Here is a 14,002-nt window from a genome sequence, read left to right on the forward strand (position 1 = left end):
GTGGTCAACCACTGAAAGAGACTGCTCAGGGGTCTCCATCCACAGAGATACTCAGATTTCAGTTGGCCTCCATAGTCCTTGTCAGCGTGATGTAGCTGACCCTCCTTGAGCACATGGAGCTAGACTAGATGATGTGAACAGCTCTCATCCAACTTAAATTATTCTGTAATCTAGGGATTAAATGGCTGTGTTGAACTTGTATTAAGTACTCTAATCTCTTGTGTTATGTCTGTGGAGTTTTTTTTTTCTTGGAAGAATGGTGCATTCATTCAGTAGTATTTTGTGATGTATATAAGGTTTGAGTATTTAAGTATCATAACTGACAGAAACATTGGATGAAGCAATAAAGTTTTGCTGTGAGACTTACTGTATATGGATACATTTAATCAAGAAGTGTGCAAGTAGGTTAAATATTTAAATGCGACTGAAACAGGTATAATTTGTGGAGCATACAAGCATTTTGTAATTTGTAAAGCCATGGTAATTCTTGCAATAAATTAATTCGTATGCAGCAATTAGGTTCTAGTCTCAAATTAACTCAATAAATTGTTTCTTCTCTTTGTTTTCTTGTCATTCCCACTCCAAAGTACCTGGTTATGGATTATTATGTTGGAGGAGACCTGCTTACATTGCTCAGCAAGTTTGAGGACAGGTTACCTGAAGATATGGCTCGTTTTTATTTGGCTGAAATGGTGATAGCTATTGATTCTGTGCATCAGTTGCATTATGTCCACAGGTAAGCAATTTTGGTTCCAGATTCCTGTTGGAATTACTTGCTGGAGTGAAAGTAATTCCCATTACAGTGTTTAAGCTACTAACAAGTATTTGCCATAGTGTAGTAAGCGTGGCTGCCTCTGCTTTCTGAATATTGAAAGCTGTTGATAGTCTTGTACCATCTGATCAGAGATATGAGTAAGGAGACGTCATGAGTATCCAAAAGCATGCAGTGGATTTTGCATGCGTTGAAATCAATGATCCTTCAGTTATAAAAGCAAATCTTCTCACAATTCTGTTTCCAGGTTTATTGAAGGATTAGATTCCAGTTCTCAGTTCATTTGTTCAATCTACGAAAGTTGAAAATACACTATTTTGGTATTCTACTTTGGATTTCTTACACCTTTCCCTTGCATATTTTTTTAAACTTGATCAAGTCGTCTTCAAAATGATATTTCTCTAAGTGGAAGTACTTAAACTGTGGTACATGCTTGTACATTGGTATAGTTAAGAGTAATATATTTTGTTTGAAGGAAAGTTTTAAGTTGTTTGTCCCTCGTGTTCTTGGAGGCTCTTTGCTTTTTCTGTAAACCTAGCATCATCTTTACTTTAGTGTATAATTCTCTGCTGAATTCTGTGGTAGTTCTTGTACGCAGAGCAAAGGATTACTTTACAAGAGGCAGAAGTTTTAAATGCACTCTGAATAAACTTACTTTGCTTGCTCTGATGGAAATCAGTGGGAAAACTCAGCTACTTAACCTGTATCATTAACCTGGCAGAACCAGCTCTTCTGATACGACTGTTATTGTCCTTTGTCTGTACTGGTCAGTCCTGCTTTTACTGTTCATGTTTGTCTGATTGGCTTCAGAAGAATAGATTTTTTGTATATCTTCATTGTTGTTTGTTTTGTTCAAAAGGTGTATTGCAGTTGGCTTTGGTTTGTTACTAAATTGTTTTCTTTCCTTTGACCTTGTGGGTTTTCATCAAGGAGCTATAACTAGGGGTGCTTCAATATGAAATTGATGCTAAACTGCAAATGGCTTTCCTGGAATATTTTGAAGTCTGCTAGTTTTTTTGAAGAGCCATGTACTTGATAAAGAGCTCTTTATGATAACGCCTTTTGGAGAAGCCTAAACAAAGTATTTTCCTTAATGGATTTCTTGAATTTTAAATATTTCAACTGTATGTTTCTGACAGTTTTTCTATGTTTAATATGTAATGAGAAATGGTATTCAGTTTTAATTTGGATCTAGCATTTGTGAGTGAACTGTTCTTTTACCACGTGGGGAGTTCCTCACATGCTACAAAGGCATACTTTAACCATTAACCCTGCACGTGTAGTAACTTTTCTGAGGAGGATAAAATCTCATGTAGATGTAAAGTTTGGATGGAACATGAAGTAGAGTTTCAGACCAAAGCAACATACTAATGGTAATAAATGCACAGGCATAAAGATCGAATGTTTAACAAAAAAAACCCATTGAATCTGCCCTTTGTTGTTTGAATTGTAGTTTTGCCAGTGAGGTTCCTATGTTTACAAACCAAATTCTATATTTGGCATTTTGGCCCTTGGCACAAGAAGTCTGCTCGTTTCATCATTAATAGTGCTGTAACACAATACCTGTTTCTAGGGAAATGTTTTGCAAAGATTAAAAATGTAAAGGGAACCTGACTGTATGACAAACGATCGGTCTCTGAAATGTGACCTGTCCACTATTAGTAGGATGTTTGCAACTGTTAAAGCAAAAGAAAGGAAGAGAAAACACGTGTAAATGCCACTAATACTATTATACTGAAAGTTTAGCTCTGTTTGCCTCATTCTTTCTGGGAGCCTGTTGCATGCAGCAAAGGATGCAGGAGAAATGAAAGGGAAATACTATTAAAATTAAAAAGTAATGTTACAGCTGTGATAGCCATATGTGATATGTCAATATCCATCAAGTTTTGAACTGAATTCCATGTGATGAGCTGTAGAAATGATGTGTTAGGCACACCTCTCTCAAGCTTATTGGCTGGCTTCCCCCCCCACACACGCCTTAAAATGAGATGGCAGATGGTTTTGTTTTTGTTGGTGCACCAGTTCTTTCAGGTAGATTTCTCAAATTAACCATACAGTATTGTATCCTGATGATAGTTTTATTTTTCTCTGAATGTTTTTATACCTTTAAAACAATGCATTTCTATTTATCATTTCACCGTGCAACTCTTGTTCTTTGGAGTTGCTAAATACTACTTTGTTGTCAGCCAGTTTTGTTTGGGATTGATACTGAGTGTGGCAGTAGTTGGTGTGCGGACCAATTTGAAGTGAGATGGAAGTCACTTTCACTTCTTAAAATAGCACTGATTATGGCTCTCAAACATTAATTATAATCAACAGCAGTGTTATTAAACAAAATCGCTTCAAGAATGTTCCAAGTTTTAGAATTCCAAATTTAAGTGCGATTTCTGCTGTAGCACTGTGGGACTATGGGATGAATTAATAGTGGGAAGGAGGTGCAAATCTATTAGTGGAACTGCAAGTAAGTTGTTTTTAAAGTTGTCTCCTAATACCACATGAACCAAGATGGAGAAAAGCTGCCAGCTGAAAATATAAGTGCAACTGTTTTTAGAATATTTTTTCACTTTTATTTGCTTTTTAAATTAATAGTCCAATAGTGTAAGCAGTAAAGTTTTGAAATAAACAGAATTAAATCTTTGATAGTTCTTCATTTCTGGTTTAATAATTCCTGTGAATGGATGTTATAGTGTTTTACTTGATAGTTGAATGATGGCTCAGAGTGTTTACAATACAGGATTTTCTTTTATATAAGCTTTAACCCGTGTTCCTGTGATTACCATATGACATTGACAGCACCAAGATTAGTTTCAGGAATAAACTTCATCTAAGTATATATGCAGGTGTTCACAATGAGGAAGAAAGTACTGAAGTATAACTCTCACTTCCTTGGGAGTTTGTGTTGAGCTTATACCTACCCTGATACTTTAAATAACCAATTTGAAATAATGAAATCATGCTTGCTTTTGTAGGCCAAGGTTAAATATTATTGTGTGCTAGTTTTCTGCAAATCAGTGTCAAATGAGGCAAAATATTACTTTTATTTTGGCATCAATATTGGGTTTTTTGAATTTCTACAGATTTTAGCACCTTATTTTGATTTTTCAACTGAAAAAGTCTCTACAGGCATTAATACTAATTTCAGTTTCAAGGCTTTTTCGCTCCTAGAAATGTTTAATTCCTTACTAGATATATTAAAAGTTTATATTTGCACGTGTTATCAAATACTCAGCTGAAGGTTGAATTTTCTCAGTGGAAGGTAGCTACAGTTAAGCATATTATCTTACTTCAAATATGTTTGCTTTTTTCCATACAGTGGTGATTTAAAAAAAAAAACCAGTAATTATTTTGATGGCATCATGGGTTTCTGTATTATTTTATCTGAGATGGAAATCGAGGTGGTAAATGCTTCCTGTCTAAAGCCATTTCAATGGGAGAAAGGAAAAGCCATTAAAAGGCCTGCTTGCCACTGGAAGAAAAACAAACCTCGCTTACTTTCTTACTAAGAAAATGTTTTGGAAGGATTATGAAACACCTATGTTAATTATTATTTTTGTTGGTTATGTTTATGGGAAAATAGCCATGACTGCAAGGCAAGCTCTCAAGTTACATGCATTTCAGATGTCCCCTTTTACATGTGAAAAGATAGGCATGCCAAGTGTAAACATAACTAGATCCATGAGGTATGTCAGAATCCAGTTGGATTTCTGGCTTCCACTCTTTTAGTGTGAAGTATTTTAACATTCTGAGTAACAATACAATTATTTTTTTCTTTCCATTTTTCTGTATCAGTTTCTAAAATTTAAGTCAGGCTTTGCCGCAACACTTGAGTTCTTAAAATGTAGAACAGCTGAATTCTCAATGGAAGTGACATCCTTTTTGAAAAAATACAGAACATGAGGGAAGAAATCCATTAGAGTTTTGAAGGAGCTGTCTATTCCCTATCAAGCCTGCTTCTGCTTTATTTCTAACAAGCTACCATTTGTTCTCAGAAAAAATCATCTTAGGGACATCCCTGAAATATTTACAGTGGCTAGCAGGCAGCTGAAATCCGGGATTCTTTTCGGGATACGTTTCACTTTCAACTATAAGTTTCAGTGCCAATGTATCCATTTCTGACTTGCTGAATAAGTGGTTTTCTGCATTCTGGGTGTATACCATCTTTCGGATCATTAATTTGCCTAAGTGGAAAATTTGGGGGTGGAAGGCATGTCTAGGGAGTTAGCTGCGTTGCGCGGTACATCTGAGTTGAGTTGGCACCAAGAAGTGCCAAGTGCTCTGGCCTTTGGTAAAGTGAACCATAATTGTGGGTTTGAAAGAGAGCAGCAACATATTTTAGATGTTTATCAGACTTTGCAACAGACGTTCTGTTGAACACACACATGATGTCCTTACAAAATGCTGAGAACGAAGGAAATGAGCTAGAAAAATAAGGAAAAAACAACATGAGTGTTTCGATAGTCTGTTAAAAATGTATTGCTTTGAATTGTTGCAGGGTTTAGTTTTTCATGGAAAACTGAAGGGCAAAGTTATTTTAGTGGGTATTTGGTGAGCTGCTGTTGTCTCTTGCAAGGTATTCCTTCAACAGAGGTAGGAGAGCTCTGTGAGTCTAGGCTGTTTCTTCTTCATTTTGTTCATTGAGAAAGGACTGGAAACAAAGATCATGTTTACAAACTCTGGGCTTTCATTTTGCTCCATGACCCCTTATGTTATGAGTGCTGCTGGCTACTGCTTCAGGGTGGCACCCAATCTGCTGTGAGGGCTGTGTGAGGCTAATGTTACTTGACTTGAATTTGCTGATAGGATTTCCTGAGGAGGCAGTGATGAACTGTAAGTATTTGAAATCAAAGACCTATATATACTTACAGTGTCGAGCATTTAGTCGAGATTAGACTGGATTTACTCTAATGTAGAAGTCAAACAGTTTCTTACAATATTGTGTCTAGTGGAAGTGTTAATTTAAGTGAAATGAGTGTAATGGATGCATTAGCTACTGTGGACTCTCATTCTGTGTTACTTGAGCAGAAGGAATTGAGAAATGTGAACTGTAATGCCTTAAATGATGGTAGCCTTGAGTGGTCCTTTCAGCAGAGGCACTTTTACAAATCCATCTTTCTTCTCTCCCATTGTTCCACTCTCCCCAAGACCAGGCTACAAACATCGCTTCAGCTCTGCTGAAAAGGATTTGTGGGGCTGTGCAGTGAACTGAATTGAGGACACTGGTCCAAGTTAGAAGTGACTTTACATTTTAATCTGGGTCAGTTCCCCAGTCTATTTGATGGAGAAAGAAAGAAAGGAGAGACAGAGAGAATTATTTTAAGCTGAACTTGTCAGTAAAGTCTTGTTTCTGATGCTGTGACTCCATTTTTCCCAACACCCAGTGACTGCTACTTGCAATATCTGAGTATTTGTTGAATTCTATTAAAAATACAGTAATAATTAAAAAAATACAATAAACTCTTGGAGCTGGGGTTTCTTAAATGTACGTAGCTGCAGAACCCTCAAAAATAAAACCTTCTCCTTCTATGTCTGATACCTCCCCACTAAAGAGGGACATTCTTGATTAACGTCAGTTGGGGAAGGCCAGTGAGGCACAGAGCACATCCCTCTGTTCTTTCTTATCTCCCCATCAGTCCTTTAGCTTGACAACTGTCTCTTTTTAGAAAGAAGACTCATAAGCAAAGAAGAAATGTGTACAAGATGATTTATTCTATATGATTTTCTTTTTCTTTTAATGAAGATTAGTGTATCTTCTGGGTGCAGTTGCTTCAAAGAGCATTCTGTTAGATGCTATGGAACCTTGCTTAGGTTGGAACTGGATGTGGTTATCGTTAAACACAAGCATGCAAAACTCTGCTAACACTGAAAACAAGACAACTGGGAAATAAAGCTTGATTGAGAAGAGTCATTTTTAACCATATGCCTTAATGGGAAAATTCTTATTGCCAAATATCTTCCACTAAATTACTCCGTATTTAAAGAAAAAAACAAAAACTTCCAAGTAGTGATGTTAATAGCAAGGCTTAGGGGATACCAAATGTGTGGGGACTTCTGAGGAGATACCACTACTTTGAGCATCAAACTTTATTTGACTTGTGCAGTATCCACTAACGCAACTCTGAGGTGAGAACTTTTTCAGTGTCTGATGGAAGTTGGAGGTGTTTTTGCAATTTTGAAACTTCTTTTGAAGACAAACATTCCCATTTGTAAGCTGTTATTATATGAGTGAAGCTGTAATTTTACACTCGTTCTTTTCTGATTATTTCAGACCTGGAAACATTTTCTCCAAGTACATGCTTTGATATCCGGGATCAATAGTAGGAAAGTAGGACAGAAACATTGTTATTCTTTCTGAATGCTTAGTACTGGTGGCTGTGGTTTGGAGGATGTAAATAGCTCATTGTTTGGTGACTGAGGGATAGGTTGTTATTGCTTCCAGTGATTTTGTTCTTGCTTGGAAGGTTCAGAATGATGCTGGCAGATATGAATGTGACAGTTCTGACATGGATTCTTTGTTTCTCTGGTCGTTTTTGTTAGGTTGGAACCAGGCTAACTACCTGTTCTGTGTTCTACCAACTTTCTGTTCAATTGTTTGGTCTTTGTGAGCCCAGTATTTCATAGTACTTCCATTAACCATGTCTTAAATTTTCATTTGGTAACATCATATGCGGTACCCTTTTCATTTTCAGTAAATAAAAATATCACTGTGTGAAGTGGAGGAGTTTGATTCCTGAAAAGGCAATTAAGTCAATTCTGTCCAGATAAACTTGTCTACATTGATGCTGTCCTACAGTAAATATTTTTCCAAGCTGCTCCTTTTTAATAAGGACAAAATATTACCAACTTGTGACTTCTTAAATAAGTTTAAAAGTATGTCACTTAATACCCTGCAAGTTAGAATTCTGCTTACAAAGTGAGTGGTTCTGTTTTGGAAGGTTTCATGGTTGGGGTCACGGAAGGAAGACCTTGTACAGTTTTATTGGGAAAGTTGTGTGTAATTCTTTATTGACTCAGGTGCTGTGATGTTTATGCTGTCAGTTTTTCTTTATTAGCTACTGGGAGTCAGCCTTCAGCATTTCCTCATGCAGCAGGAAACTGATACTGTAACTCAGTAATTTTCAGTCAGTTATTTTGTGAAAAATCCGTGAAAAGGGTGTTAGAAAGGAACAAAACAGAAAATGCTGTCTAGAAGAGGAAAAAGGGGGAGGAAGTCTGAAATTTCATCTGAATCAGATCTGATGTATTGGTATCAAAATTGTATTTTCCTGTTATAGGAAGTTGAGCATTAAGCCTAGAAAGGAAATTGCATTTACACTGCTTTGTTGCATCTCTTCTGTGATTCTGCTGAAGTGTAGTAGTTGAGAGTTCAGGCCTTAAGTTTCTGCCTGAGATGTTTAAAAAATATTCATTTTTTTCTCTTTAAATGAACATTGTGCTTTATGCTTTTTCTTATGTTGAAAGAAAGTCTTTCACATCTACAACTTGCTTATGAAGGCACTTTCGGTAAAGTGTCCTTTATTCTTAGTAAGTGTAATTTTAGTGTTTTTAAGCAGGCAGTGCACTTGTCATTTTTCTTATTATTTTTAAAGTTTGGAGATGTTTTTCTGCCAAGGTACTGCAGGAGTTACTGGGGCACATTTAGACTAAATTAATTCTTCTGTTACAACTTCTGGCTACATTCTTCATTCAGTCTGATGATATCAGGGATTTTAGGGAGTTATTGCAGTGCTTATTATATCTGAATCTTAGTTTCAATGCACTTTGTTTTTAACAACAATGAAAGGAAGAAACGCATACTAATGAACATAGAAATATTTCTTTGTGTAGTAGAACTCTAGACGTACATTCAGCCTTTATTCTTGCATGTTTCCTTGGTTTTCAGGTGCTATAATTGTCTCACAAGTTGAAGTCACCTGAACAAATTCTGAGTGGCTTATAGGATGAGAGTCTTTAGGAGAATACATTTTTATTCTTTCCCTTAATTTCTGTTTTGTGAGAATAATGCATTAATTTTCAGATTTTTTGATCTCATTGTTTTTGTATGATTTAAGCATACATGCCAGTGCATTAAAGAGATTCCATACGAAGAGTCATTTTTACAGACTGTAAAATATTCTTATGCAAAAGTAAGGAATTCTGGTTTTTATATCTAGTTCACTGATCTTTTAGAAAAAGAATGTACTTAAAATCCGCTTGAAATGCCAGAGACATCAGACTAATTGAATGCTAATTTTTTATGTTAATATCTTGGTATGTTATGTTTATACAAGCACACTTAAACACAACTAATCATACTAAATGTTGTGTAGACCTGTGGTACCTTTGCTTAGCTAAGTTATTACCACAACTTGTTTCAAACTGACTAATTCTGTATACCAAAATCTTTCAACTGTCTGCGGTTGAAGGTTAAACATATGTGGAAACATAGAATGTCCTGAGGTGGAAGAGACCCACAAGGATCAATGAGTCCAAACCCCAGCTCCACACTGCACCACCCAAAATCCAAACCCTGTGTCTGAGAGAGCTGTCCAAACAGCCCTTGAACTCTGGCACTGGGGCTGTGCCCACTGCCCTGGGCAGCCTGTTTTGTGCTCACTCCCTTCTGAGGCAGAGCTGTTCCCTAACCCCCCCAGCCCTCCCTTGACTCAGCTCCATGCCATTCCTTTGTGTCACCAGAGAAAAGATATCTTCTGCAATTCCCTTGCGTCATAAAACATTTTTTTTTTGTTTTCAAGAAAATGAAAACCAAACTGGTGTCAAAAATGAAATAACAAAAACACGGTCTACAACGATGTCTATTGCCTAACGTACTCAAAAAGAAAAAATTGTTGCAAATGTGCAACTCTTATGTAAACATTAATTTGCCTATTTTGTTGCTTTAAATCATAGTTCCTAGAAAATGTTTGTCTGAGATTCCGTAGGACTAATGTCATGATTGCTTTTGACAGTTAAATGCACAGGAGAGTTGTGAATACTGAAATGTATAGCAACATGAATCCCATTTGAATATCATAAATGAGATTAACTTGTCTCTTACCATAAAAATAATTGGAGTGATTTTGGAGATGTCAAGGGCAAGAAATGCAGCATTTGTTTATTGCAGCATTTAATGTCAAGCTTCATCCGTTCTCAATGATTTGATTGCAGTTAAAAGGAAAAAATGCTATTTATAATAATGACATCTGAAGTTAACAGAAGAAAGATACCTTATCAAAAGAAGCTAAAAAGATAAAACATAACACGCAAACTTGAGTTATATCTCACTAACAATTTTGCCGGCTCAATTAGAAACTCAAATGTGGAAGCTGCTCACTGTTGTTTTGCTGAGGAGATAAGACTCTGTTATCTGTTTTTTATGTTCTTCTGTCATTTCCTGCTTTTTCTAAGAAAGTAACAACATCCAAAACTTGTCCAGAGATTTTTAAATAAGGTAGTGTCTTCTGCATTATGCCAATATGACTTGTTGGTTTGTTTCCTTATCTTTTAAATGTGTTAGCACAATCTTTCTGTGATGCTGTCTGCCAAAACTGCGCCTGTCTCAGTGTATTTGTCTTTCTTCATAATGATTTACACTAATATTTTACAGTGACAAAGCCAACATAAAATCTCTAATGCGCTGGAATATTTTGAAGAAGATTGTGCAGAAAAAAAATCAGAAAAAAGAGTAAAACTTGTGGCTTGAGATAAAGCAAGTTTAGGACAGAAATTGAAGAAGAAATGGTGATTTTTAAAGAGTATACAACTCAAGTGCTATGTAGTTGCTTACCACCGACTGACCCATGCCCAGCCAGTTTCTGGGTATCATCAGCTCCCCCATGCCTACGCCCTTCAGTTTTATTGTTTATTGTGGTGCCATATGGTATGCAATGTTTCCTTTGCCAGTTGGGGTCAGCTGTCTTGTTTCTGTCCCATTCCAGCCTCCTGTAATCCTCCAGGTTTTTCTCTGTCAGGGTGGTACATAAACCTGGAAAGTCCTTAATTTAATGTAAGCACTGCCCAGCAGAAACTAAAATACCAGCGTGCTATCAACATTGTTGTTCTCCTGAATCCAAAACATGGTATTATATCAGCTACTAGGAAGAAAATTAATGCTATCCCAGTCAAAACTAAGGCTTCATTCTGATGGCATCCAATAATAACTTTATCATGATTTGAAATTATATATATGTTATTTATTAAACAGAAGAACTCTGAATATTCTTAATCTGCTGTGTGCTATCATGCAGAAAGTCAGAGCTAGTCCCTTCAGTGAAGAGCTTAAAAGCTGCCTGTAGACAGAACAAGAAACTGAAAAATTGGGTCTAGCTAAGAGGGAAAATACAGTTAATTCAGACAGAATGTAACCGGTAAATTCTTGTTATTGTTCTAATAAGTGATTTCCCATCATAGCATGCTTTATTAAATGTGTCAGTAATAGGTTGTTGTCTTGTATCATTTTTATTTTATTGGATCTTAAGGAACTATATTATCATCTAGGTTGGAGAAGGCCTTCAAGATCTTGATAGGTCAGATTGATGGCTGGACTCCAAGTCCCATCACTTAATTGTGTCCCATAGTGCTACCTCCACAGTTTTCTTCAGTACCTCCAGGGATGGGACTCCACCACTGCTGTGGGCAGCCTGTTTTAATGCTTGACCACTGTCTCTATGAAGAAGTTCTTCCAAATGTCCAACTTGGCATAACTTCAGACCATTTCCTCACAACCTAGTGCTTCTCACTCAAGAAAGGAGACCGGTACCCGCCTTGCTACAACCTCCTAGTAGCTGTAGACAGTGATGAAATTTCCTTTCCCTAGCAAGAAACACTTCAACTTACGAATGCACCTGAACTGTAGGAAAAGAGCCGCAAAGATCCTCAAAATTCAGCTAGAAGCATGATATTTATTTTGTATATAAGTGTTTTTTGAAAAGATAGCTGAGTTACTTGCACAGTCTGGTCTTCCACTTCTTGCTGAAGAATTTCTTGTAAATAGATTATTAGTGTTGAATTGAATTTAGATGTAGTATTCAGGAGAGGTCAAGAGTTATACTTCTATTTTTTCGTGTGTGTAAAATTCAAATCCAGCTGATCCTTTTTCAACTTTAATTTTATATTCGTAACTACATATGTGATTGAAATCTCAGGTTTTTCCTTTATTGTACTAAGGAAATGTTGGGCATTATTTTCCTACTACTCTATGAAGTTGATATACTCTTTTGCTCCAGACTTAATAGAAGAAAGATAATTTAGTCAATGTGTTCATTTATTAAAGGAACCAAATATTCTCTTGTTTACGTATTTATAACAGATTGAATTTTTAGTACCCAATTTGAGACAGTAGTTAGTGTCCTTGGTTTTTCAATGTTTTTCTTTAAATCAATGAAAGCAAATTCTTAAGCAGGTAGGCAACTGCTAACTTTTGCAGGAAATATCATTTATTTTTATTTTCAGTTTTGGGATATTGTGTTAATTATGTTGATGATGTTGAGAATTGTTGAAAAACTTTGCTTTTTTGTTTTTTGTTTTAAATAACTGCAGTGCTGGAAGGCATTGGCTGATGGTGGGTTCTGAAGAATCCTCCCAGTTTGGGCTGAGGCACCAGTCAGGAGTGATTGTTCACTCCACACTTTTGAAAGTAAAGGGAGGTTATACAGGATATTCATTTTTTATTACTGAAATTTATACTTTGTTTTTTATTCAGGCTTTTCTTGGCACATATGGCCAAGTAAGGCTTTTGATTACTTCTGCTAATGTATACTTTAATAAAGTGTGTTTGTGTATCTGGTTTACTTGCTAGTTTAAGTTCTGAACTCCTGTTCACATTCTAGAGAGTTTGCTTTTCAATTTGAATTCCAGAGGAAAGTCTCAGACAGAATGATTAATGCAGACATTAATCAAATTGTATAAGTTAAAACACCAACTCACTCTAAAAGTGTTAAAATTGGTTAAAACTACTTGTTAATATGTTCTGAAATACACCTGTAACTACCTATAAACAAGCACTTACTGTCAATCTCCTTGTTAGCAAGTAGATGCACAGTAGGCAACTAATTCTACTTAAAAGACAAGCAACAATGAGATTAACTGTAGGTTAAATGACTGAAAATAGCAACTTTGATCCCCAAGTGACCAGCTATTTAAGTAGAGGAGGAGATGAGAAGGTAAACAAGCATGGGAGTAAAGGAAGCAAAAAGATTGAAAAAACAAGTGATTTCTGAGAGTTGTGGGTTGTTGGGGTTTTTTTGTACATTTGAATATTCCTAAATAGCTGTGTGAAGATGGTATACTCTGACTATCCTATCCAACCACAGCTTTCTCTTAGTAGCTGCAGTTCTTGGTATGACTGTCTTTAATAAAACACTCATAATTTAGGTATATAAAATCAAGAATATTTTAATTGAATTTAAAAAGTACCATATTTTATTTCTTTTTTATTTCTATTGCCTTATTTTATTATTTCCTACCTTATTCTTTCCTCATTGTAACTTCTCAATATATATTGAGCTAAAGATGACAGACCTTGAATCACTAGAAACAGGCTTCTGATTCACCTGGCAGCTCCAGAAAATTTGACACAATCAGACATGTATCACGTTACCACTCAGCTATCATTAATCATAAAATTGGCTGTCATTGAAATAATCTCCTCAGCAATCAGTGTAGGAATTTGAAACACATGTCACATGGGTCACAGCCACCTTGTGTGAAGAGCTGAAGTGAATTCCAGATGCAAATTGTGTAGATCTGAAGTCTGTCACTTTGAAGTTTGTTGACAAAAAGTGAAGTACATGTACTGTCCCAAAATAGCAAAGTAAGAGCAGAAAACTTGTTCAAGTGGGTAAAGCTTTTTCAGGTTGGCACGGGAGCTTTCTAGGAATCTTCTGTTTCTTCCTTGGGATCCTCCTGAACCAAAAATAAGCCTGCATGCTTTTCACACAGAATTAGCTCTGAACACCTGAGAAGCTCATGTCAAATATCCATGTAAATGTGTATTTTACTACCTGTCAGGGTGGAGCTTCTCATTCAAAAGATTCCTTGGCAGCCTTTCCTTTATTCAGGCTGGGGAGGTCTGGTCCTGTGGGTGAGAATGCTGTGCCAGCAATAGCTGCTGTGATGTGGTGCATTAGGTGTTTCAGCAGTGAAGCTCTGTGTTCCTGGTTGGCATGCTCAGAATCAGCAACTAGGCATGATATTCACTTTTCAATTGTTAAAAAAAAATATGTAGATACACATTTTGATTCTTAAATGATGTAG

At 36.2% G+C, this 14,002-nt stretch overlaps 1 protein-coding gene across 8 annotated transcripts in view; it reads left to right on the plus strand.

Annotated features, from left to right (window-relative positions):
* The window catches only part of CDC42BPA (CDC42 binding protein kinase alpha), a 155,088-nt gene that overhangs the window by 52,976 nt on the left and 88,110 nt on the right, over positions 1–14,002 (plus strand). For all 8 annotated transcript variants that reach the window (XR_010622409.1, XR_010622408.1, XM_065739676.1 and 5 more), the window contains one exon: positions 588–736. Coding sequence is in view for 6 of the 8 variants with exons in the window: in XM_065739676.1 (XP_065595748.1) it covers positions 588–736 (149 nt within the window). In the remaining 2 variants the exon portion in view is untranslated. The remainder of the gene's footprint in view (positions 1–587; positions 737–14,002) is intronic.

The sequence above is a fragment of the Cyrtonyx montezumae genome, unplaced genomic scaffold (genome assembly GCF_038088225.1).
Source record: "Cyrtonyx montezumae isolate F1298 unplaced genomic scaffold, pur_monq_1.0 scaffold_24, whole genome shotgun sequence".
In the NCBI taxonomy this organism is placed as follows: domain Eukaryota; kingdom Metazoa; phylum Chordata; class Aves; order Galliformes; family Odontophoridae; genus Cyrtonyx; species Cyrtonyx montezumae.